The sequence below is a fragment of the Bos javanicus genome, chromosome 3, assembly GCF_032452875.1.
Source record: "Bos javanicus breed banteng chromosome 3, ARS-OSU_banteng_1.0, whole genome shotgun sequence".
Classification (NCBI taxonomy): domain Eukaryota; kingdom Metazoa; phylum Chordata; class Mammalia; order Artiodactyla; family Bovidae; genus Bos; species Bos javanicus.
The window spans coordinates 3,737,126-3,764,388 of NC_083870.1; the positions used below are offsets into that span (position 1 = coordinate 3,737,126).

The window sequence follows — 27,263 nt, forward strand, 5'->3', positions numbered from 1 at the left end:
TTTATCTCTTAATGCTCCTCTGTGCCAAGCAGGGAGCAATCAAGCTACTTTCTTTTTTTAAAATAAACTTTTAAATTTTATATTGGAGTATAGCTGATTAACAATGTTGTGATAGTTTCAGGTGGACAGCAAGGGGCTCAGCCATACATGTGTCCATTCTCCCCTCCAGGCGCCAGATTGAGCAGAGTTCCATGTGCTGTACATTAGGTCCCTGGTGGTTATCCATTTAAAGTTTAGCATTGTGTACATGTCCTTCCCCAGATCCCTAACTATTCCTTCCCTCCATGCTTCCCCCTGGCAACCATAAGTTCATTCTCTAAATCTGTGAGGCTATTTCTGTTTTGTAAGTTCCTTTGTATCATTTCTTTTTAGATTCCACATATAAAGAATGTCACATGAAATTTCTCCTTCTCTGTCTGACTTACTTCACTCAGTATGACACTCTCGAGGTCCATCCATGTTGCTTCAAATGGCATTACTTCATTCTTTTTTATGCCTGAGTAATAGTGCGTTGTATACATGGACCGCATCTTCTTTACCCATTCCTCTGTCAATGGATATTTCAGTGGCTTCTGTTTTGGCTGTTGTAAACAGTGCTGCAGTGAACATTGGGGTGCATCTATCCTTTCAGATCATGTTTTTCTCCAGATGGATGCCCAACAGTGGAATTGCAGGGTCATATGGTAAGCTAGGGAGAAGGCAATGGCACCCCACTCTAGTACTCTTGCCTGGAAAATCCCATGGACCGAGGAGCCTGGTGGGCTGCCATCCATGGGGTCACTAAGAGTCGGACACGACTGAGTGACTTCACTTTCACTTTTCACTTTCCTGCATCGGAGAAGGAAATGGCAACCCACTCCAGTGATCTTGCCTGGAGAGTCCCAGGGACGGGGGAGCCTGGTGGGCTGCCGTCTCTGGGGTCGCACAGAGTTGGACACGACTGAAGTGACTTAGCAGCAGCAGCAGCAGCAGCATGGTAAGCTGGTCTACTTTCTACCTGTTTCCCTCACCTGAAGTTTTTTGTCTCTGCATCTGCGCTCACTCTGTGCTGTGCTGTGCTGAGTCCTTCAGTCGTGTCCAACTCTGTGTGACCCCATGAACTGCAGCCCACCAGGCTCCTCCATCCATGGGATTTTCCAGGCAAGAGTACTGGAGTGGGGTGCCATTGCCTTCTCTGGTGCTCACTCTAGAGTCCCCATTTGATATGTCCGACTCTGAAACTCAGCATGTTCAGACTCATTATTTAAGGTTCTCTTTAAGTCATCATGTCTTTGGAAAATACCTCCTTGACTGTCCCCAGCTGAAGGTTTCCTGTGTCTTCCGTGGGCTTCTGTAGCTCTCGTTTGCAGTGTACCACAAGAGCCATAGAGAGCGCCAAATGGGCAAGGGTGACTCCATGGCGGTAGGTATGAAATGAGGCTTGAGCTGCCCCTTAGAGGCTGGGAAAGTTTGCTGAGAGGACAGAAGCCGCACTGTGTATTTGGAGGATAGCATGAGGCTGTGCATAAGAACACAGCAGGGTCCTCACATTTGTGCTTTTGCCCCACCTTCAAGTACCTTAATGCTCTTTCTCCAGGAGCATGTAAATTGGCTCCTGACTACCACATTGGACAGACAGATACAGGGCATTTATATCATTGCAGAAAGGTCCGTGTTGATCTGAAGGGTTACCCAGGGAGGTGTCTAGTGGGGCCCAAATCCTAATGTCCTTTGGTACAGGGGCAGCTCCCACATTTATTCTACTAGTTTGCTAAGCCCTGACCTGGTGGTCTCTAGTGTGGGGATGGAAATGCAGAGCTGCACACACAGGCCGTTGAGAAGCTAGCTCTCACCTGGCTACTCCCGCGTAGCCCTGCTCTCAGCACTGGGATGGGTGATGCCCTCTGGAGCCTGTCTCCAAACAGGCTCAGATGCAGTGTCCCCTCCACCTTTTCAGCATCTCACACTCTTCAAAGGGGCTGAAATGTGCTTAAGGAGGTCGTGGGAGTGAAGGGTGAAACCGGGCATCCATCTCTGGGCAGCGTGTGGTGAGCCTTTGGTGGCTCAGCCAGGGATGAGTTAATGAGTCTAGTTTGTTGAAGAGGTCATACACCCGGGCTGTTGGGGACTTCTCACCGTCCCGTCCTGTGCTTTGACTTTGGGTCCCCTTCTGGGCATTCTTGTTGCTTGTCATAGGGTCTTTACAATTGCTTTCAAATTAAAAAAAAAAAAAAAAGAATGAATTTGAGTCAATTCTATTGAGGTGGATGAACCTAGAGCCTGTTACACAGAGTGAATAAGTCAAAAAAGAGAAAAACAAATATCATATATTACCACATATATATGGGATCTAGGAAAATAGTACTGATGAACTTATTTGTAGGGCAGAAATGGAGATGCAGATGTAGCCAATGGACTTGCGGACACAGTGAGAGAAGCAGAGAGTGGGAAGAACGGAGAAAATATCTTCAACATGTGCACACTGTCATATGTAAAGGGGATAGCTGGTTTTTCAACATGTGCACACTATCATTTGTAAAGGGGATAGCTGGTGAGAAGTTGCTGTATAACACAGGGAGCCCAGCCTGGCCCTCTGTGATGCCTAGATGGGTGGGAAGAGGGGAGAGGGTGAGACTCAAGAGGGAAAGTATATGTATGTAGTTGTGGCTCATTCACATTGCTGTGTGACAGAAGCCAATACAACATTGTAAAAATTAAAAGACAAAAAATAAAAAAGTTGCACAAAAAGAAAAAAAACAAACAAACCTGTGAAGCACAGCTAGACAGCTAAAGCCAGGTTGTGTGGGTAACTGTGGAATATTTTACAAACTATTTTTAGTGATGTCCCCTCATTTGCTGCTGAAAACTGGTGATATGGGTATCATTAACCCCAGTTTTTGATTGAGAGATTCAGGCTCAGAGAGGTTAATTAGCTTGACTGAGTCACACAGATAATAAGTGGTTGGGGGCGGGGTGAGTCTCAAACTCAAGCCTTCAGTGCTCTTTCCGCTACAGTATCATTGCCCCTTAAATGATGTTGTAAAAAGATATTTTAGCATCCATTCCACCTTACTTCCTATTTGTGCATATTGGCAGTAGATGTGGGGATTCTGGTGAGATTCTCCTGATATGGTAACAATATCTCTCAAAGCTATTCCTAAGCCTCGATATTTTGCATGTTGTGGGAGGTGCGGGGCTCATTTTATGCAGTCTCTCTGCTCACTCCTGAGCCAGCTGCTCCACTATTTATGATGTGGCTTTGATGTTAGCCCAAAAATATCACAAGAAGGGTAGATCTGAGGCAAAGGACAATTATTTGGCATATATGGTCAAATATTAGTGCTTTGATTTATGTGATGTTCTGACTTGAGCTTGGCTCCCCTTGTGATTAGATCAGACAATCCAGAGTGATCCAGACTTGGGCTTCTTTCAATATGACTTTCTGAGAATTTTACCTGCAGCACCCGGCAGCTTACCTTGCTCTAGGGTAAGGCCAGTGCTCACTCCACACGTGCTGCTGGGTCCCGAGTCCTTTATTGTGGACATTGCTCCAGCTCCAGCCCTTCTCCCCCACCTCTCACATCCATCCTGAAGATCCCCCTCATAACACATCGTTCTTATTAGTAGACATTTCATAATTACTCTCATTAAACCCATCCTTGACTCTTCATCCCCCTCCAGCTATCATTCCCTTTTCCTGTGCCTTTGACAGAAGTCCTTGAAGGAGCTCTTCACTCCTGTGTCTCCCCGTCCCCACCCCCACGGAGGCCCCAGCCATCCGCCTTCCTTCGTCTCCACGCTGCTGAGCCCAGTGGTCGGCGCTCAGTGCTCACCTTCCTGGACCTGTTAACAGCATGAGATGGGTTTCATCACACCTGTTTCCTCGAAATGCTCCCTTCACTTGGTGACCACTTCACTTTCCTGTTTATCTCCCATCTCAGGTCATGTTTTCTCAATGTCTGTATATTCTTACCTGTGGTGTTTCAGAACCTCCTACTGACTTTCCTCCCTTTGACCTTCCCCTCTCCACACGTAGCTCTCAACACAGTGCTGATGGTGATCCCATTAAAACTTCATCCTTATACCCCAGAGAGTTGAAAACGGGGACCCAGCCAAGTTCATGGATATACATTTGTTAGCAGCATCATTCCCAGTAGCCAAAAGGTGGAAACAGCCCAAGTGTCCATCAATGGATGAATAGATAAATAAATGTGGTATATCTGTACAATGGAATACGACTCAGCCGTGAAAAGGGAGGATTTCAATATTCCATCGTACTCAGCCTTCTTTGGAATGTTACTCAGCCTTCCTTTTTATGGAAAAACAGGAAAGGGAAGTGGACACCAAGTGAAGGGAGTGTTTCAAGAAAACAGATAGGGTAAAAAAATTGCTGATACATGCTTCAAAGTGGGTGAACCTTAGCCTAGTAAATATGCTCGGTGAAAGAAGCCATACAGAAAAGGATAGCTACTGTATGATTCCATATATATGCAATATCAAGAGTAGGTATATTAATAGAGACAAAACAGAATTGGTGGTTGTCCATGTTTGGCAGCAGGGGAAAACAGGAAAAACTGATTAATGTGCAAGAAGTTTCATTTGGTAGTCATGGAAATGTGTTGAAAAGAGAGGTGGTCCTTGTACAACACTGTGAAGTTACTGAATGCCCCTCCATTGTTGAAATATGTTCGGTGAATTTCATCTCAATAAATAAAAAGAATAAAAAAGAGCTTCACCCAGCACATCACTTCTCTGCAGAACACCCTCCACTGTCTTCCGAAGGAAGAGTTAAAGTCCCCACTGTCACCTGCAGGGTCCTCTCTGGACTATCTAGCTTCTGCCCCTTAACTTCTCCAATCTGGCTTTTTACAAATTTATTTTAGTCTGTTTTTAATTTTATTGAGGTATAGTTGATTTATGGTGTGTGTTAATTTCTGCTGCACAGCTAAGTTGCTCCGTTTTACATCTACTCTTTTTCACATTCTTGTTTCCATTGTGGTTTATCTCAGGATGTTGAATATAGTCTCCTGTGCTTCACAGCAGGACCTTGTCATTTATCCGTCCTACATTGGATCATTTGCATCTGTGACCTCCAAACTCAAACTATTCAATACTTCCCTTCCGCCCTTCTCGCCCTCGGCAACCCCAAGTCTGTCCCCACGTCTGTGAGTCTGTTTCTGTTCCGGTGACATATTCTTTTGTGTCATAGCTGAGATTCCACACACGTGTTATCATATGATATTTGTCCTTCTCTGACTTACTTCACTTAGGATGATAATCTCTAGGTCCTTCCATGTTCCTGCAGATGGCATTATTTCATTCTTTTTAATGGCTGAGTAATATTCCATTGTAGACATATGCCACATCTTGTTTATCTGTTCATCTGTAATGGACATTTAGGTTGCTTCCATGTCCTGGCTATTGTAAACAGCACTGCAGTGAATATGAGGGGGTGTGTGTCTTTTTGAATTATAGTTTTCTTATTGCAGCTCTTTCCGCTCTGCCTCTCAGAAATGCACACAGCACCATAAATGTCATAATGTCATCCAGTCACACTGAGCTTGATGCTGTCTCCTCAGCATGCTGGCTGTGCTTCTGCCCCAGGACCTGTGCACCTGCTGTTCTCTCTGCCTCGAATGCACCTCTCACAGAGAGTGTTAGGGCTTGCTGCTTAACAGCTCCCTCAGATCATGGCTTAAACATCAGCTACTCAGTGAAAATTTTAACTCCCCACCCTGACACATCCCATCCTCTTTTATGCCTTCCTTTTAATCTACTGCACTCATCTGACATTCTGTTTGATGTCAATGGAATGATTGGCATCAAATAGATGGTATGTTTTCAATCAAATGTAAACTCTAAGGGTTGGGGTGTTACTTGTTTGTTCACTGTTATATTTCAAACACTTAAAACAGTGCCTTGATATTAGCAGCTAGAATTGTAGACACTCAACAATTATTTGTTATTGGTATGAATGATCTATAATTTGGGCTTCCCAGCTTCATTTTCAATATTTTCTAGTTGTGAAGACCTTTAGTGTCTTTGTGAGGAATACCGCAAAATTCATCATTTCCCCACAAGTGTGCCCATAAACTTGTCATGGCCTTCATGTTGTTCTCTGCTTGGTGAGGATGCGTTGTGGTATATGTCCACCCTCTTTTTCTCTGCCCCTCTCATGGCTGCAGTTTGGGCAAAGTTTTTTTTTTTTTTTTTCTTCATGGAGCTACTGACCTGTTCTTGGAGGGATTCAGCCCACAACAGTAGTCGAGGTAGAAATATGTTTCAGTGACAATAATAATTACCAAATGTACTTCCTGTGTGTCTCTTCTGGGTACAGTTGGGATAGAGATTGATGCTGGTCCATGAAGTGCCTTCCTCACGGTGGAGAAATGAGTAGAGCTCAGGAAACACTCACGTTTGAGTGCAAAATAGTTCTTGCCTTTCTTTCAGAAGTGTGTTCTTCCTGGACAATGTCTATGGGCCTTTTGAGAGGTATCGTCACTAAAGCTCCTCTGCCTACTACTTTGCCCAAGTGAAAAACAAATCCCTGCCTTTGTGCCTAGTTGAAGTAATCTGCCTGGCACCCAATGATGACAGCAGGTATTTCTCCTGTAAGCGGCAAGAGGACCCTCTAGCCTTAGATTTTGATTTGGAAGAACAAGTCTTCAACTTTTTTTAACTGTTCTTAAAATTCTGACTGGGATCCTGGAGGACCCCTGGAAGTGGAGAAGTGGTGGGCTCTTTCATTATCATCCTCCTTCTTATCCTTCCTTATAGATTCTGAGCTCAGTGTCTTAAGTGGAATAGAGACAACCCTAAAAGCTCATGTTCCCTTCAAGACTTCCCCTGGCTTGGGGACACCCTAGCTTGTCATTATTCCCATCATTGGGGGGATTTATGAATTATTTCTTCTAACTTTTGGCTATAGTATGCTTATATAAGTAAGCGTCCTTACATGCGTGTGTATAAGGGAGTGTGTGTGTGTACACTCACATCTGTACACATAACTTGTGCACGGAACTGCTCACTGTGAGTCTAAGCCAGGAATCTTGTTTCAATAGATGTTTGTGGTTCTTGAGCTCCTCATGTTTGTCCCTGTTTCTCTAATCCTCTGAATGGAGCTGGCTCTGGGGAGTGGAGCCATATGAAAGGCATCCAAGATGAAAATTATACCCCAGACTCGCAATGAATATTGTGGTTGGGCGTGGGGGCTTGCTGGCTGGTGCTCCACACGCTCTCCTGCTCCTCCTGGCTTTCTGTTTTTCTCCCCATGTTCCACTTGCTTGTTTCTTATGGAAGTTCCGAGGTTGATGCTGTTCTGGGTTAGTTAGACCTGGACTGGGTTGTTGACCTCAGAGACTGAGCTCTTTCTCCAGAGGTGGTGGGCAACGTCTGGCCTTTCCTTTCTCTGTAAGATATTTCAGTAGAGTTGATTGATATTACAATATAGATACAGATGAACCTCATTCATCTAGCTTTACCTTATCTGGATCTTTGGTTGATAATGGTGGCTGATAATAAAGATGCTGGGTGGATATAATTTAGATTTAGGAGAGTGATGTGGGTGGAGATAGAAATGTCACAGTAATTCGCACATACATAATACTTAAAGTAGTGAGATTGGAGAAGATCTCCAAGGGCAGTGGTGTAGGCAGAGAAGGGGATGAAATACTTATAGGTTAGGAGGATGAGGGGAGCTAGTGAGAAGACCAAGAAGGAGTGACCAGTGAGATAGGAAGAACACCAAGAAAGTCAGTGGTCCTGGAAGCCAAGTGATCCCAGTGTCAGATGCTGCTGATGAGTTCAGTGTGATGATGACTGAGAAATACAGAGGCCACCAGTGACCTTTATAGGAAATGAGAAAGAGTATGTAGAACACATGCCTCATTGCATTGGCCTTTAGAGAGACTAGAAGAGGAACTGGAGATAGAAAGCAGTAATTTCTTTTTGAATTTTTCTACAAAGATCATCAAATAAATGAGGACATACCTGGTGGATGAAGTAGTATCAAGAGAAGGGTAATTTTTCCTAGTGTGGGAGAAATTAAAAAAAAAATTAGAATGTTTACAGAGAGAGAAAATATATGACGTAGCTTTTGAGTAAGCCTGAAGTGGTGAGGTCTACTGTTTAAGTGGAGGAGTTGGCCTAGATAGACATTGAATGGGTTGGGGAAGTCCTTCATGTAACACTTGATTTCATATAACTGAATCCTGACTACAGTAGGTTAAGTAAAAAGGGATTTTATTTTATTTTGTTGAAAGAGAATCAATAAATAGGAAGTCCAAGGATGGTACAACTGTTCACAAAAGTTTTCACGAACCCAGGTTTCACTTCTCTTGTATTGCGTCTTTAGCAGGCAGCTTTCATCTTTCTGGTATCATGGTGGCTCTTTCATCTCCAGATGTTGTTTTTCGGTTCCAGACAGAAATAAGGGAAGGGATAAAGAGCAAAATGTCTGTGTCACCTGAGGCTGTCTCATTTTATCAAGAGGACAATACCTTTTCCAAAACTTCCTACTTGCACCTCCACCCCCAATAGAACCCCATGTACTACCTCGTATGGCCACTTCTAGCTGCAAGGGAGCCTCAGCAGGTGAGATTTTCAACTAGGAACACAGTCATCTCAATTACAAGAGGTAGAGTATGAATGTGTCTTATAGCTTTTTAATTAATTAATTTTTAAAAATTGTGGTAAAAGACACATGAGATAAAATTTACCATCTCAACCATTTTTAAGTGCGCATTTCAGTGGCATTAAGTGTATTACATTGTTGTACAACCATCACCACTATCCAACCACAGTTCTCCTTTCATCTTGCAAAACTGAAACACTGTACCCATTAAATAATAACTTCCCATTCCCTCTTTCCTCCAACCCCAGACAACCACTATTTTACTTTCTACCTTTCTGAATTTGACTATTCAGGTTATTTGATATGAGTGAAATAATAGAATATTTGTCCTTTTGTGACTGGCTAGTTTCGTTTAGCATAAAATGCTCATTATGTTGTAGTATGTGTCAGAATTTCCTTCCTTTTAAGACCAAATAATATTTCATAACATTTAAGGCTGACTAATATTCTAGTATATTCCAATGTATATACAACATTTTGCTTATCCATTCATCTGTGGATGGACATGTGGATTGCTTTCCCTTTTTCGACTTTATAAATTCTGCTGCTATGAATATGAATGTACAGACATCTGAGTCTCTGCCTTAAATTATTTTGGGTATATACCTAGAAGTAGAAATGTTAGATCATATGGTAACAGTATTTAAAATTTTTAGGAAATACCATACTCTTTTCTGTAGCTGCTGAACCATTTTGCTTCCCACAATGCACAAGGGTGCCAACTTATCTTTGCCAAATTGTTATTTTTCCACTTTTGATAGTAGCCTTCATAATGGATATGGTGTCTTCTAGTTTTTAATGGGTGAGGAGGGTGATAAAGGATACAAAGGGTAAAATGTTGAAGGGTAAAAATAAGAACTCTTTCTCTTCCTAATACTTGCATTGGGTCAGACTTTGCTGAAACCTTCCTGGAGGTCTCAAGACAGGTGGAGTCTGACTTGAAAGGAAAGCAATGCAACATTGTGGGAAAGAGGCTGAGGCTCAGAACACCTCGTTTTCTGACTCTGGGCTCCAGCTCTGCTGAATTTCGGTGCAGTGTGTAACGCGCCATGCTCTGCTCTGATGCTAGTTTCTGTGTGATGAAGGTAATAGAATCAGATAATAACACTTGACCTACCCACATTTTCTTCAGAGCTGAGATGTTACACAAAATTGTACCTGCGTTGAGGTCTTTGAGCTAAAGGCATTCTGGAAATTCAAATTATCTGGAGATATTTTTCACCTCTCACGTGGGAACGGAAAGTCCTACACGGTGCTCCTTTTCGCTTTTATGCCACAGTTGGGGATTTTTATTCAAAAGGTGAGGCAATGTGCATCTTTCCTTGTCTCTCCCCAAAGAGTGGCTCACTCTTGAGGAGCAGCATTGCGAATGAGCAGAAGGAGAGTAATAGTGACTGGAAATGTTTTAAGCATTGTGGTGTGCTGGTCACTGTACTAGATGATTTAGGAACATCATCACTGATCTTCAGGATACATCTGGTTCCTAATACAGTACAGTTGATATCAGTTGATTATGAGGTACTTTTGGACTGTTGACAATATAGCTTTTCCTTCTTCTTTTTTGGGGGACATATCAGTTCAGTTCAGTTCAGTTTAGTTGCTCAGTCGTGTCCGACTCTTTGCGACCCCATGAATCGCAGCACGCCAGGCCTCCCTGTCCATCACCAACTCCCGGAGTTCACTCAGACTCACGTCCATCGAGTCAGCGATGCCATCCAGCCATCTCATCCTCTGTCATCCCCTTCTCCTCCTGCCCCCAATCACTCCCAGAGTCTTTTCCAATGAGTCAACTCTTCGCATGAGGTGGCCAAAGTACTGGAGTTTCAGCTTTAGCATCATTCCTTCCAAAGTAATCCCAGGGCTGATCTCCTTCAGAATGGACTGGTTGGATCTCCTTGCAGTCCAAGGGACTCTCAAGAGTCTTCTCCAACACCACAGTTCAAAAGCATCAATTCTTCAGTGCTCAGCCTTCTTCACAGTCCAACTCTCACATCCATACATCACCACAGGAAAAACCATAGCCTTGACTAGATGGACCTTTGTTGGCAAAGTAATGTCTCTGCTTTTGAATATGCTATCTAGGTTGGTCATAACTTTCCTTCCAAGGACTAAGCGTCTTTTAATTTCATGGCTGCAGTCACCATCTGCAGTGATTTTGGAGCCCAGAAAAATAAAGTCTGACACTGTTTCCACTGTTTCCCCATCTGTTTCCCATGAAGTGATGGGACCGGATGCCATGATCTTCGTTTTCTGAATGTTGACCTTTAAGCCAACTTTTTCACTCTCCACTTTCACTTTCATCCAGAGGCTTTTTAGTTCCTCTTCACTTTCTGCCATAAGGGTGGTGTCATCTGCACATCTGAGGTTACTGATATTTCTCCTGGAAATCTTGATTCCAGCTTGTGTTTCTTCCAGTCCAGCATTTCTGATGATGTACTCTGCATATAAGTTAAATAAGCAGGGTGACAATATACAGCCTTGATGTACTCCTTTTCCTATTTGGAACCAGTCTGTTGTTCCATGTCCAGTTCTAACTGTTGCTTCCTGACCTGCATACAGATTTCTCAAGAGGCAGATCAGGTGGTCTGGTATTCCCATCTCTTTCAGAATTTTCCACAGTTGATTGTGATCCACACAGTCAAAGGCTTTGGCATAGTCAATAAAGCAGAAATAGATGTTTTTCTGGAACTCTGTTGCTTTTTCAGTGATTCAGTGGATGTTGACAATTTGATCTCTGGTTCCTCTGCCTTTTCTAAAACCAGCTTGAACATCAGGAAGTTCACGCTTCACATATTGCTGAAGCCTGGCTTGGAGAATTTTGAGCATTACTTTACTAGCGTGTGAGATGAGTGCAATTGTGTGGTAGTTTGAGCATTCTTTGGCATTGCCTTTCTTTGGGATTGGAATGAAAACTGACCTTTCCAGTCCTGTGGCCACTGCTGAGTTTTCCAAATTTGCTGGCATATTGAGTGCAGCACTTTCACAGCATCATCTTTCAGGATTTGGAATAGGTTAACTGGAATTCCATCACCTCCACTAGCTTTGTTCGTAGTGATGCTTTCTAAGGCCCACTTAACTTCACATTCCAGGATGTCTGGCTCTAGGTCAGTGATCACACCATTGTGATATCTGGGTCGTGAAGAACTTTTTTGTACAGTTCTGTGTATTCTTGCCATCTCTTCTTAATATCTTCTGCTTCTGTTAGGTCCATACCATTTCTGTCCTTTATCGAACTCATCTTTCCATGAAATGTTCATCAAGAGGCTTTTTAGTTCTTCTTCACTTTCTGCCATAAGGGTGGTGTCATCTGCATATCTGAGGTTATTGATATTTCTCCCAGCAATTGACATACAGCACAGTGTAACAAATGAAAAGCGATAGTGGCAAAAGCAAACAGGATTGATGAAGAGCTCAGTGTTGCCCCCTGCTGGGATCTCAGAATCTTTCCCATCAAAGCATCATCAATAATGTCCTTGTCCTCCTTACTATTAACACACACACACACACACAGCCCAGGAAACATACATTCTTTGTAAGCATATACATTGTGTTGGCCACGTGCCATCCAGTCAAGCCAAAACTTGTGGAACAATAGGAATCTTTGCCCAGAATATCAGCTAAAAATATCTCATTCCCTCTGCTCTGTTCTTTGCTGGTATGTTTATGAGCGTCCCAGGAGGCTAATGAGGATGAAGGGAAAGGAAAACGGACATTTTTCAAAGGAAACGAAACCTTTAATTCCCTAAAAAGGGAACATGTATGTTTTGTGTGTCTGTTTTATGTTCCTTGCCATTTTTGCATGTCTGTGTGACAACATGGAAAGTCTGAAATGTAAGTCGTGCCACCTTGGCTTGGATTATTGGAATCTATGCTTTTACCGCAGTCTTTTGCTCTATGGCCTGACTCGTAGACAAGTTCCCAGGTTTCAGCAAAGAAGAGGGGGAGGGGAAAGAGAGCTTCTAAGCAAGAGACTCCCTGACACACACTGTCTGCTTATTCAGCTCATTAGGGTGCTACTTAAGAGCCTGTGTGTGTGTGTGTGTGTGTGTGCTTGGTTGCTCAGTTGTGTTCAACTCTTTGTGACCCCGTGGACTGTAGCCCACCATGCATTCTCCAGGCAAAAATACTAGAGTGGGTTGGCATTTCCTCCTCCAGGGGATCATCCAGACCCAGGGATAGAACCTGGGTCTCCTGCATTGCAGACAGATTCTTTACCATCCAAAGTACCAGGGAAGCCCCCACTGAAGAGCCTGGGGGACACATTTCCATCCCTAGTTGGGCCATGCAATAACCTCCTTTATTTATTTATTTTTTAAATGTTTAATTTCATATTGGAGTATAGCCACTTAACAATGTTGTGATAGTTTCAGGTGGACAGTAACGGGTCTCAGCCATACATATACATGTATCAATTCTCCCACCAAATCCCTTCCTATCCAGTCTGCCACATAAAATTGAGCAGAGTTCCCTATGTATTTCTTGATCATTAACTGAGCCTCAAGCTCTGGCTGGTCCTCTCAATCATCTGAAATTTCTTTGTGGTGAGGGGTAGTCACATTTCCTTCTCTGGCCTGAGTTTCTTTCCATTTATAAAATGAGGGGGAAAATGATCTGATATCTGGGGGCGGGGTCTGTGAGTTAGGGGCACAAGGCAAGAATATCAGCACCCCAGTGTGCGTCCATAGAGTGGTCAGTAGCCTCAGTGAGAAGCGGTCCCCGAGCAGTGAAGTGATAAGGGGAGAGGATCTGTTCTAACTATTTGTCAGATAATGTCAGCATTAACCAAATAGCAACTGTTGGCTCTGGTCAGTGAAACATAGAGCTACCGACTTCCTGAACATATGCTGGGTGTTGGGCAATGAATGTGGGTGTTGGTCAACACTGGTTGGTTAGTGTCAATATTGACCTTAGGTTAGGATAGACCATAGCCATAGTTGCCTGAATGAAACGTACCCTGTTTCCTCTTGAGTATTTATACTTCCATATCTGTCTGTTGGTCTCTTCTCCAGTAACATACGAAAGGCTCATTAAAGTCTGATTTAGTTTATTATATAATGAAGAGCAGAGACTTGAGATGCTCATGAAGTTCTATTTTTGGCTCACTTGGCTGTCTTGAAATAAATGATCTTATACACACACTTACACAGGCAGATATGGTAAACTGATTTCAATAAAGAGAGTTAATAGCTGCCACTTACTGAGACCAGCTAATATGTATCAGATCCTTCAAATACATTATTTTATTGAAGCTCCAAAACCATCTTGTGAGAGTTATGATCTCATTTTACAGATAAAGAAACGGAGGCTTCAAAACAGTCTATAGCTTGCTCAAGTTCTCAAAGATGGAATCCAGACTTGAATCCAGGTTCTATCAGACTTCAGACACCAGGCTCTTCCTGCTAACTTTGCTGATTCTGGAACAGATTCATTGTGACAACAATAACGACAACAACAAGTATCAGGTTGGCCAAAAAGGCCATTCAGATTTTTCCGTAAGATAGTATGGAAAAACCCAAACACTTTTTGGCCAACCAGCTACTCAGTCCACCGTTTGAGGTCAGAGCTGCCCACTGCCAGCAGCATGTGCCCTGAGTGACGAGCTGTGTGTATTACCCTGTACTCCTCGGTGAAGCCAGCGCCTCACAGAGCCTCTGGGACTGCAGACATCACACGCAGCAGTTCTCATCCCATTGTATGGTCCTTCTTACAGCTCCCCAGGAGCCCCGGGGAGGCAGAGACTCTGATTGGCTCTGCCAGCCACTTATTGTTTCCCATTTTCTCCCGCTGCAGAGTCTTGAGACGGTCTCCTATAGAAGATCTTGCCACCCCTATTGTCCCTGCAGACGTTCCCACCGCCCCAGGACCATGGGCTCCATTGCTCATTGTGGTGGTGTTGGCTCAGCCTCAAGGACAGAGACCTTGAGCCAGCTGACAAGGTTGCTTGTGTCATTACTTGTAAGGCCACAAGCCATGCTTTTGGTTCCCGATACTTTTGAATACTCATCTCTCTCACCATCTCTCCTTCTTTTTAGCCACATGGTCTCCCAGACTCCCAGCAGCAGATTTTCCCGGACAGACAGTTTTGGCATGTTGCCAATCCCTGTCTCAGTGCCTGGATGACCTCAGTTACCAAGTCAACATGGCACTTAATGCATGCTGCTATGCTGCCCCCTGGTGGAGAGGGTGGAAACAGGGCTATGCAGATTACTGCCTGCTTGTTAGAGAACTATACAAAGACTCCCTTCTACTTTCTAGACCAAAGAGTTCATAGACTTGATTAAAACTAGTGCTGTCAGTGACTGTGGAAAGGCAGTATCATCTGTAGTGATCTGCTGTCCAAGGCTGGAAATGGCTCTGATTTCTTATTTTGGTGAGAAAGAAGAGTATACAGTCAGTTGGCCTTAAGTTGGCATCAGGGTTTTTCATGTACTTATTTGTTTTCCATCCTTCTACTTAATTATCTATGGTGTGGATGCTTTGAGAGGCTCCCTTTGAGGTCTGAAGTACTCTGGGTCAAGGTTAATGAAGATCTCAGTCTTTCCAAACATAAGCTTGGTTCTGGAACCTTCTAACATGGCATAATGGGGGCTCCCCTTATAATCCTCCTCAGCCTTCATGGGTCTCAAAACCTTTGTCCTGGGATAAATTTGGGTTTGCATGAGGCTGCCATGTTCTTTAATATTTCTGTATATGGGAAGTTGTATCATCAACCTGGAGACTAAATGTGGGGATAACACAGGATCTAGTGTCTGATTTCTAGAGGATAATGTGGCAGGAGGTGGGAGAGATTGGAGGGAGCCATGGGCTTTCATGGATGAAAAAGTACTGATACCGAAAAGAAAACTAAGCCTGAGTTAACCTCTTTGATACTTTACGTTGATACATAGAACAAGAGGACATTTCATCGAGCCATGCCAGCAGTGTTAGTTGGGTAAATCCAGACAGATCCTATGTGGATAGGTGGCATGCAAACCCTAGCCTGAGGCCATTAAAGCAGGTGGGAACTCAGACCTTGGTTCCGTTATGTTATCAAGACTGGCCCCCAAGTCTACAATCAGTACCACTAAAAACCTGACTGCTGACGTTCTTGCATTATCCATGGCCTTCTTCCTAAATTATTTGCTCCGGTCCTTCTCGTTCCATGCTGCTTTATCTCATCTTGATTCTCCCAGTCTCTGACATTATGACTCATCATTTTTCCCTGCTAATTTCTCTGTCATGTTTCATATTCAGCTCTTTTTCTCCATCCTCCTCCTCATCATCATAGTTCCCATTTTATTGAAGATTTACCACGTGCCAAGCACTGTGCTAAGCAGTTCTGATGTTTCGGTTCAATCAGTTCTTCTTGTGCCCCTCTGACAGAGGCCCTTTGATTATTTCCATTTTATAGATGAGTACACTAATAGTTCTTCTTGTGCCCCTCTGACAGAGGCCCCTTGATTATTTCCATTTTATAGATGAGTACACAATTAGTTCTTCTTGTGCCCCTCTGACAGAGGCCCCTTGATTATTTCCATTTTATAGATGAGTACTCTAATGCCACTATGGTCTGATCGAGCTCACATAGCCAGCTAATAAGTGGTGGAGTACTGATTATAGCACATTGCCTCCCTGTCTTTACTGTTTCTATAACTCGGTCTCTCTGGTAGGGCTTTCTTGGGTCTTTCTGGGTCCAGCCCCACTGACCTGCATTTCTGCCTATACCTTGGAAACAGTGACCCAACAAATGCCCCAGTGACTGGGGTTCCTGCAAGAATCATCCTGTTTCCCAATCATCTTGGAATCAGAGTAGACTCTTGGGCATGGTGGTGTTTGGTCTAAGAACATCTCCCAGATACTGTTTGTTCTTAACACAACTCCGTAGAGGACAGACCTCTTACACAGATCCTTTCATATACTTTGGGGCCCAAGAACCAAGTAACTTGAAGGGATCAACTTGGTTCCTAACTCCTGCTATTCACTTGCATGCGGGCAGCAGAGTCTCAGAACCTCCTGTGAAGCCAGGGGCGTGTCCAGGAAACCTGTCAGGAGCTCAGCCCACCATATTAGCTGCTTGATCTGTTTATCTCTCCTGTGAAAGGAGTGCTAGAGAGAATATATGAGGAAGAACTTAAGAATCAGCCATTCCAGAGTCTCTCATTCTCATGGAAGAGAGGCTTCATGAGCAAAGTTGAGCTGGTGAGAGTCTCTGTGAGTTTATAAAGTAGTTCTATTTGCTATTACTACACAAATTTAGTGAGGGAATGAATATAAGAAATACTGCAGTTCCTGGAAGCAAGTAAGTATTCAGTGAAGACCAGTTTCCTCTTCTTCTATCTTCTATAAGCTTCTTTTTCTTTGTAATAAAATAATTTGGGGGAGAAAGATATTCTAATGATGAGGACCCCAACGTTTATAATGTGGAGTGATTGTCTTGCTCTCACATAACCAGCACCGAAGTCCAGGTGTCCACACAGGATCCGGGAACGTTGTCGTCTTTCTGCCCTAACTCCAGCTGTGCCGGGTGTGCTGTTGCTTCCCGGCGGTCTGACCTCTGTCTTCATCGCCTTGGTCATGTTCTCTAGGAGTTTCTCAGGTGGCAAGCCTTCATATCTGCTTTGGAAACATTCTCCTTACCTACAGAGTAGGATCTCCAACACTATAATAAACGCGTGAATCATGAAAATGGGAGTGAGTTAAATTATCCAGCCTAATGGATTTCAAACGTACCTTAGGGGCATTTTGCTATCTTCAAATGAGATCTTTTCTAGAAATAGATATAGTTGAAAATTTGTACAATATATATATATGTATGTATATATATATAATGTAAATCCTTTCTGGAAGTACTTACATATTTATACTGTGCAGATAGGAAGAAAGAAAGAAATACGTGAGTGAGTTGTTGGTTTTAGCTGGTGTGTGCATATGTATGTATGTGTTTATATTTGTGAATGAACCATAACATTCAAAGATATACAAAAATATATATGTACATGCACACACACACATACACACATATGTATGGATGGATGTCTATGAATGGTATGTTTCTGGAAAATACCTTGTTTGGAGAATTACCATGGTAAGGCCCTGTCATGCTGAAACGCTATCTGGAGACCTGGATTTAGGATTTAGTTGGCTTCTCTGGTTAAAAGGAGACAAGCAGAATAGAGACTGACCCCTTCCACAACCTCTAAGAACTTGATGTAACAGCTGATACAGGGCAGTACTTTCTCGTTAAAGATAAGAAAACAGGCGCAGGAAAAGACAGTGGCTTTTCTGAGGCCTCTTGATAAGAGAAACCTGGAGCCTAGGTCTTCCTACATCAAGTCCTGGTCCTTTCCCTGAATCAGGTCACCTTTTATTTTCTTCTTTGCTGCCCTCCATGGCACCTAATACAAGATACCTCATTTCCGTTGCATTATCTCAGTGCGTTGTGGTGGGAGGACATGCCTCATCTAAGGCGTGTTCTCTGCATGTCCGCTGTGCCAGCCATGCATCCCCTATTCTTCTTTTGGGTCAGTGCTGCACACTTTGAAAAGGAGGTCGTGCTAATGTCAGAGCCGGGAGGAGTCAGCAAAAGGACTCCTGCTGTCAAGGAAGAAGCCATCTCTCAGGACACAGCTTGGAAACTCGAGCACAGACAGCCGCCTTTGGGGGGGAAAAAAAAAAGTCAAAGACAGAGGCAAGGCCCGTTATAAGAACTAAGAATTGTGCCCTTCCTTATGGGTCTCCAGGTCCTCAGACCTGCTGGCATTTCATCCCCAGTAATCCAGGAGTGTCGGCATCACCATCAGAGCAAACTGAGGCCGCCAGAGGTTACATGATGAGCCCTGACCCACATGGACTGCCTGGAAGTGGCCGAGCCAACCAGACTCGACTCCAGCTCCCTCACCAAAACTACCAGTTGTGCATCTCAGAGCTGTGGCTGTTTGGGGAGAGAGATAGGCAAGGCCTGGAATGGAGCTTCAGTCAGCCTTGGCTCTCCTGCCTGTGGTGGGAGCAGGAAAGGGCCAGAGGGAAGAAGACGACAGCTAAATAGAGAGGGAGGGAAGGAAGAGAAGGAAGATGTCATGACCTCTAGCCCGAGCCAGTTGGGTAGGGCTGTTTGGGGCTCTTCTGGCTGGCCCCCTCCTACATACCCCAAACAGCCTCCCATGGTCATTTGTTGACAGCCTGATGGAGAATGTGAGCTCCCTGAGGACACAGTGGCCTTGGTTAGCGCTCCACCCCCATGTCTGCCCCATGGAGGACAAAGGACATTTAGTAGAGGAAGGAGAACTCTTAACAGAGGGCTTGGGCCCTGGACATGTTTCCACTGGCTAGAACCTGTTATTTCCATTTTACAAATGAAGGAATTAGATGTAACAAAGAGGTACAGAATCATTTACGGAGCCTTCAGGAGTGGAGTGGGTGAATGTCTAGTGGTGGGCAAAGTTGGCAGTTGTTATATGCGCCCAGCATATAACAGGGCTTAGCTGTTCATATGTTATATGATTAGCTAAGCTAATGAGGCTTAGCTTTCCAGGGCACAGCCAGCCTGCCAGGTTCTGAACCCAGAGTGAAGTCTCATTAGCATTCAGAGGGTGAACTCACCATGGGGGCCGCCATCCAGGGCATTGAGAAGAGATAGGCTGTGTTTTAATTACGACCTGGACTTTTGAACAAATCCTTTTCTCTGCTTGTCTGAGCCTTAGAGACAACAACTTGTGGGAAGTGTGCAGTCAGCAGCTGGGTCCACAGTAGTACCCGTGCAGCTGTGTACACATCTGGAACACAGGTGGTGGCTATGTGCTTTTTCTCCTTGCGTTGCCCTCAGGTTAGTGAAAAGCAGTTAGGTGAGGTCAACCTGGTCTTCACCCAGAGTGGGGAAGCTGATGCAGAGAATGAAGAGAAACAGGACTGCCCCCCTCTTCTAGGTCTCTATACGCCCCCACCCCTGCCCATCATGACCATTACAGCATCGGAGCCCAGGCAACTCCCGCCACTTCCTCCAGCCGTTCTGAGTCAATATGGTGGGATTTCTTTGTTGAGCTCCCCGCAACCCTCCTTTTTCCAACTTGGGGGAAGTTTTTGGAGTGGGGGTTGAAATTAAGAAGGGAGGAGAAAGAGGAGGAGATTAACAGGGTAGAAGTTAGACAAGCACAGATGCCACCACCTGTGACTGTGGATTCTCAAGAGCTTGTTGACTCCCGGGAGCGTTTGCCTTGATTCTGTTTGACAGTTCCTTCCCGGGGAAGGGGAGGAGAAGGAGAGCCTTTGACCAGTTCCTGTTAAAGCCCTGATTCGTTTGCTTAGGTTGGCAAACAGTGTCTGGGGACTCGGGGCTGGGGATGAACTAGGTGGATTTTCTGTCTGATACACGACATCCAGCATTGGGGTGGGGAGTAAAGGCCATCGTTCCTGGGTCGGGTGTGCCCTGAAATTCCGACTTGGAGAGCAGAACCACTCAGAGCAGACAGGGGAAGGGAGAGGGCATGGGCAGAGCAGTGGAGACCTGGAGCTCTGTTTAGAGGGCTGTCACATACCTGCTTAGTGGTGAAAGAGCCAGAGCAGCCCCTGAACTGTCCCCCCAACCTCACCCCGCTTTGTTGAGAGGCAGAAGGCAAGCATATCAGGATGGGTGTTTCTAATGATCGTCAGGTGGTCAAGGGGAGGGGCAGGCTGGTGTCGGGGCCCGAGGTCCAGGTTAAGAGTGGGACTGCATATGTGCTTCTCATCCTGAGCTGTGGTGAATCCCCTGCAGGCTGCCTCTGTCCAGAGAGGCTGTTCCCTAGCAGACTCGCAGGAGGCGGCTTCAGCCCCTTTTCCAGGCCTCGGTTTCCTTCACCTGAAGACACGGCCTTCCTCTCTCTTGTGCCAGCTCCTTTCTTGGTAATTCCTCCTTACCCACGTCTCCACTCTACCCTCAGAACCCTTCTCTTTGTCCAGGAAGTTGCCAAGATAAACATGCTGTGCACGTGTACGGATGTGGCCCTCTACTAGTATAGCTGTAGGACTGAGATGTGATTAATTGTTACAAACAGGCTAGGGCTTTATGCACCTATTTTGTGTTCATGAAGCACTGCTTCATATCATTCTTATATTCTGCTCCCTGAAGGTAAAGCCCTCTGGGTAGACATGATCTGTTTGTTTCTTTGTTTGCTGTTTCTCTCACTTTTATGGGAGCTCTGTAACAGAGGATGGAGACCGAGGATGAGGACTTTGTTTTGTATTCTTTGGGCCTGCAGCAGACACTCCAGGAGACTCTTAGGATGTGAGTGCTGCTGGGGCGGGGTTTCCTTCCCCACCCCGCTGTTAAGACACAGAGTGTCTGGTGTAGTGTGTGGTGGGTGTTTCTGAATCAATGAAAGAATGAATGGGAAGAAGACTAAATGAGTGAGTGAGTGTGTGAAAGGACTTCTGAGATGGGACTGGCCACACTTAGGCTGTCATGGTGGAGGGCCTGTCTATAGAATAATGCTCTGGACCAAGATTTATTGAATGTGCTATAAAATGCAGATTGTCCTGCTGACTCCCTGACAGTTAGTTGTCTCCTCTTCTGTGTTCTGGGACCCTCTGGTTATCTGGACATGTCTGTCTTTCTTATTAGCCTGAGCTCATTTCTGGAAGGGAATTCTTTCATTAACCTTTATATCTCTAGTATCTACTGCCTCCTCCTGGCATAGATGGACACCCTCTTCATGGCTGGATGAAAATAAGTGAAATGAGATAGAAGTCCTGAAAGCTGGGCTGAATCCACTGAATATCAGGCTCGGAAGCTGGGATGCAGTTTCTCTTTCAAAAATTAGATGACACCTCAGAATGCCCTGGGGAGCTTGTTAAAAACTCACCTTCTGGGTCCCATCTGTTTGCATGCGACTGGAGTGGGCCTGGACCTTTTTGTTATTGTTATTTTGTTTGAAAAGTCAGCCCTTGGGGACCCTGGGCAGCCTGCCTGGCACCAGTCTGTAGAGCATCCTTTGGGAACACTTTGCCATGGACCACACCAAATACACTCTGGGCTTCAGCTCACATTTCCTCCAAGGCTGCTCATCCTTCTTTTCTTAAGCCTTTGAGAGAGTAACTCAACTGAATTCTTTGGTTCAACCTCCTCAGGGAATAAAATCACCTAGATTTAAAGCCTATTCCATTCCAAGTCTCCTTATCCCAGTTCTTGAAGTTCCTTTCGCGACTGACTTGAGGGAAGACTTGGGCCTCAGCTGTCTTTCTCACAGACCTTGCTTTGCTTTTTCCCTGCTGCTAGGCTGTTTGCTGTCAAATGCGGGGGCTGCTTTGAGGCCATCGCACCCAACGAGTTTGTTATGCGGGCCCAGAAGAGCGTGTACCACCTGAGCTGCTTCTGCTGCTGTGTCTGCGAGCGGCAGCTCCAGAAGGGTGATGAGTTTGTCCTGAAGGAAGGACAGCTGCTCTGCAAAGGGGACTATGAGAAGGAGCGGGAGCTGCTCAGCCTGGTGAGCCCAGCAGCGTCAGACTCAGGTGAGTGATGTGTGGTGGGCGGGAAGCCAGGGGCTAGGAGAGTGGGTTGTAGTGGCAGTCTAGGTTGCTTTCTCCCTTAGAAGGCCACCACCAAGGCACCCTGGTTCCATGACAGGGCAGTGCTGTGCATTCCAGCAAGTTTCTTTATAAGTTCAGAGTAAGTTCTTATCAGTCAGGTATTGCTGTGATGGTGCTATGTAACAAATTACCCCCAAATTCCTTGGCATACAGCCAGAAACATTTATTCACACATTTGCAAGTCTCTGGGTAAACAGAAGTGACTCTGCTTCACACTGAAAGTCTTCAAGTCTCCTGGGATCTGTTGATCTCTGCTGACCTTGGCTCTAGGCTATAGACCAGGTTCAAGTCTGCTCTGTGTGACTGGGTTCAGGCTTGAGAAGCAGCAGCCATGAGGCCTGATCTCCTGGCAGTGGTAAAAGTGCAGGAAGGCATGCTTTACCATTCAATCACGTTTAAAGTTTCTACTCATATGACAGGTGCTAGCACTGTGCTGGTCAAATCAAACCAGATGAAACCTAAAGTCTGAGGAGGGGAAATACACTGCATGCACCTCAAGGCCCAGACAGGGAGATGCATAAAACTATTAAGGAGAACGATCAATGGGAACCAGTAATTCCGTCTGCCACAGTCATGCTGAACTGCTCGAGCCTTTGTTTCCTCACCTGTCGGAAAGCTGGATTTTAACTAATGTTTGGTGGGTGCATTGGAGAGGAAATGGCAACCCACTCCAGTGTTCTTGCCTGGAGAATCCCAGGGACAGGGGAGCCTGGTGGGCTGCCGTCTATGGGGTTGCACAGAGTCAGACACGACTGAAGTGACTTAGCAGCAGCAGCATAAAGAAAGGATTTAGAATATATTTGCTTCACTCACCTAAGACTCACACACCCTCCCTGCAGAGGCTCAGAAACTTTCTGGATTGGGTTTCACAAGGCCAGAGAAATTTCAACTGCCCAAGTGAAGTCAGTCCCACGGGGCAACATTTGTGTTAACCTGGCCTCCCTTTTTGTGGAAGAATCTATATCACATGAGGGCATGTCCCTGTGAACTTAGTAGTTTTTGCCATTGCCGGTTCTAGTCAAGTTCCATACCACTTACCGTGGCTTACAGGGCCACTGGAATCTCACTGTGCTCGTCTCCTCAGCCTCAGGGCAGCCTCTGACCCCTCCCTCTACATTCAGCACGTATCTGTGTCTCCCACTGACTTCCACATCTTAAGAGTTTATTCCCTCTCTGCCTCTCTTGCTCACTCTTTAGTCTTGCCAGTGTATCCCTGAAGCTTCTTTCTAAGACTGACTTCACGGAGGAAGACTCTTATTCCCTTGTGCCTGGGGGGTTTACCCCTAACCTCTCCTGCAGTGACATGGATCCCACTTGATTGGGGTCACTTGTTTAATTGTTGTTCTTGCCAGAGAGCTAAAAGCCATGAGGGACCGTGTGTATCTTTTTTTCTTTACTACTGTGTCTGCAGGGTTTAGCACAGGCCTGGAATGCTGAGGGTGCTCGATAAAATCTGTTTTAAAGGATAAATAAACACATGGGACAGAAGCCCTGTGGGTGATGCTTGAGTTCAAGAGCTTTAGAGGCAGTCAGCTGGGACCCTCACCTTAGGTACACCATACCACTTAGATCTGTGAGACTTTGGGCAAGTTTTGGAGCCTTTCCAAGCCCTCATCTTTATAGCTGTAGATCATGGTGCTGTGGTGATCACGGTGTTGTGGTGATCATGGTGTCTTACATTGGGGAATAAAGCATAAATGTATGTTAACAGTCTGGTGTTTAGTAAGTGCCCGTGCCTGCTGGTGCTGGCATCGTCATCACAGTTGTTTCGTTTCCTTTCCCTCCTGAGGGTTGGTTCTTCTTGCCTGACTCTGCAGCCTCAGGTAAGCTGATACCAGGACAATCCCAGCTTCTGTTGGGTTCATTGGACTTCAGTTTTCCTGTATGTTTTAATTTGGGGGAAGTTTCTCCCTATTGAACATCTCACTCTGGGGTAGCCGGGCCCATGCTAAACAGCTGCTTAGTAGATCAGCTCATCCTGTCTTTTCCTCAGGTGCCATGCTGTACCCAACCACTGGGCCTCCTCTGCACCATATTGCAAAATCTTCAAATTCACAAGGGGTTAAGTGCTATGGGGATCAGAATACCAGCATGACCTTGGGAAGACATGCAGACCCAGAAGGACATACCATTCTTTCTGACACGGAAATAAATGCTGTGGTCTAGCCTTTCTTGGTACACAGTTGTGTGACTCTTGGTGACTGTTTTCCAATTACAGATTTTAACTGGGGACAAACAGTGTGTCTTTAGTGTACTGCCTCCTCCCCACACACAAAGACAAAAAGAAGCTGGATCTAAGCACCATCAAAAGTGCAGTGTTCAAGACTTGTGGTTGCCCAGGGGAAGGTTGGAAGGAGGAGGGATGGACTGGAAGTTTGGGGTTAACAAATGATGCTATTATATATAGAATGGATAAATAACAAGATCCTACTGTATAGCACGGGGAACTGTATTCAACATCCTGTGATAAGTCATAATGAAAAAGAATTTTTAAAAGAATGTATATATATATATGTGTGTGTGTGTGTGTATGTGTGTGTGTATGCGTGTGTTTGTGTGTGTGTGTGTGTATGCGCTTCCCTGATAGCTCAGTTGGTAAAGAATCTGCCTGCAATGCAGGAGACCCCGGTTTGATTCCTGGGTCAGGAATATCTGCTGGAGAAGGGATAGGCTATCCATTCCAGTATTCTTGGCTTCCCTTGTGGCTCAGCTGGTAAAGAATCTGCCTGCAATGCCGGAGACCTGGGTTCAGTCCCTGGGTTGGGAAGATCCCCTAGAAAAGGGAAAGGTTACCCACTCTAGTATTCTGGCCGGGAGAATCCCATAGAATGTATAGTCCAGGGGGTTGCAAAGAGTCAGACACGACTGAGCAACTTTCACTACACACACACACACACACATATGTATATATAGGGCTTCCCTAGTGGCTCAGTCAGTAAAGAATCTGCCTGCAGTGCAGGAGACCCTGGTTCAATTCCTGGGTCGGGAAGATCCCCTGGAGAAGGAAATGGCAACCCATTCCAGCATTCTTGCCTAGAAAATCCTATGGACAGAGAAGTCTGGTGGGCTACAGTCCGTGGGGTCACAAGAGTTGGACACGACTTAGCAACTAAATCACCACATATGTATGCATAATTGAATTATTTTGCTGTGCAGCATAAATTAACACAACATTGTAAGTCGATTATACGTCAATTAAAAAAATAGTATAATGTTCAGAGCAGACAAACTGCAATAGATCAACAAGTCCACTTCTCTGGCCACATTTTTAGCAATGTTTCCTAGTTCCAGGCATTTGTTTTTGAGGCTGATATTGACAAACTAGAGCTTTCCAGTTCACTTATTCATGTACTTGCTCAGTAGGTATATCTTAGGTACTTGCTTTATGCCAGGCATGGCGTTAGGCTGTAAATGACAAAAATAGTCCTCAACCCATGTCAAATTAAGGAATAGTAGATACTTAGGCTAGAGAAGTAGAGACTAAATGGAGATATAATTATTGACTTCAAGTGGTTGGACTAAACCTGTTCTTTTTTTACCTAGCTTCAGAGAGAATTAGAATTCATTCAATTCTTTAACAAAAACCATAGAGTGTTTATACTATAGATGAAGCGACAAAGGGAAGCAATTTTGACTTGACATAGGGAATGTTATGATGTCATTCTAATTATTAGGTCTAACACAGTATAGATGGTTGGATGGCATCACCAACTCAATCAATGGACATGGGTTTGGGTAGACTCCGACAGTTGGTAATGGATAGGGAGGCCTGGCGTGCTGTGGTTCATGGGGTTGCAAAGAGCTGGACACGACTGAGCGACTGAACTGAACTGAACTGAACACAGTATAACTGCTTCCCCGGTGGCTCAGCGATAAAGAATCGCCTGCAAAGCAGGGGACATGGGTTCAGTCCCTGCTCAGGAAGATCCTCTGGAGAGGGAAATGGCAACGTACTCCAGTATTCTTGCCTGCCACGGGGTGGCAAAAGAGTTGGGTAGGACTTAGCAACTGGTCAACAGCAACAGTGGAACTGCTCAAGAATCAGACTGTAGTTGTTGAAAGTGATATCGGCTAGGTGGGTGGGGAAGATGATGCCCTGTTGCCCGCTTCAGCTCTAATAATCTATCATTGTTTTTTGCAGCTTTAAATAAAATGACATTAAGGTTTTAATCAGAATCAAATATCTTGTCTACCACTCACTTTGTCAATTACATAAATGTTGCCTGTCTTCCGGCATAAAAGCCGCAAAGCCAGAATTACTAATGAGAGGACCAACTTCTTGAGAATAGGGTTGCAAACTTTAATTCTTTTGTTCCTTTAAGAAGGCTTAGCTGATGCCAAGGAAAAAAGTGATCAATAAATACCTAATGAGTTAAATTAAATCTTCAAGGAAAGAAGTCCACCTCATCTTAGCGCTTTAGAGAAAGCAAACTGTTTTAGGATCTGTCCCCATACAAATACGGTTTCTCCTCTCATTTCTGTCCTGAACACTTTACACATTGTAGGTGCTTGATAAATATTTATTGAGTGAACGACTGGATGACTGTCCTCTTTAACATTTATATCAATAACTCGAAGACACTGAAGGCAGGTTTATTCAATTAGCAGATGACACAAACCTGACAGGGAACACCGTCAGGTGACAGGTTTGTCAGCTGATATTTGCCATGTTCAAAAGGATTTTGACAAGCTACCAGAACAGTACAGAGTCAGCAAAATGAGATCTAACCACTGCATTCCAAACTTTAACAGTATTTATATGCTACAGGGCCTCTTTCCATGGAATTTCACGTGGGGTTTTAGTTGATCATAAAGTCAATAGGCACCAAAAAGACTATAAGCTGCATTACTGGAACTAAATTGCTAGAACTAGAACTATTACTGGAACTAGAACTATAATAGCCTTAACTTTATCTACTTCAGACACCCACCAGGAGCTCTCATTCAAGCTCTGTTTGAGCCTGTCCAACCACAGGGAGTTCCTGACCTCACATTCTGAATGTGGATTGTCAAATTGTTCCACTGAACCCAAGTATCTATTTCCATGTGTAACATTAGCTTTGGCATTAGTTCCTCTTTCAGGAACTCAAAGAATACAGTAGTCTCCCTGACA

At 44.7% G+C, this 27,263-nt stretch overlaps 1 protein-coding gene across 1 annotated transcript in view; it reads left to right on the forward strand.

The window, feature by feature from the left end:
• LMX1A (LIM homeobox transcription factor 1 alpha) overlaps positions 1-27,263 on the forward strand; it is a 176,622-nt gene that overhangs the window by 97,339 nt on the left and 52,020 nt on the right. The window contains exon 3 of the mRNA XM_061399847.1: positions 21,840-22,072. Coding sequence (XP_061255831.1) covers positions 21,840-22,072 — 233 coding nt within the window. The remainder of the gene's footprint in view (positions 1-21,839; positions 22,073-27,263) is intronic.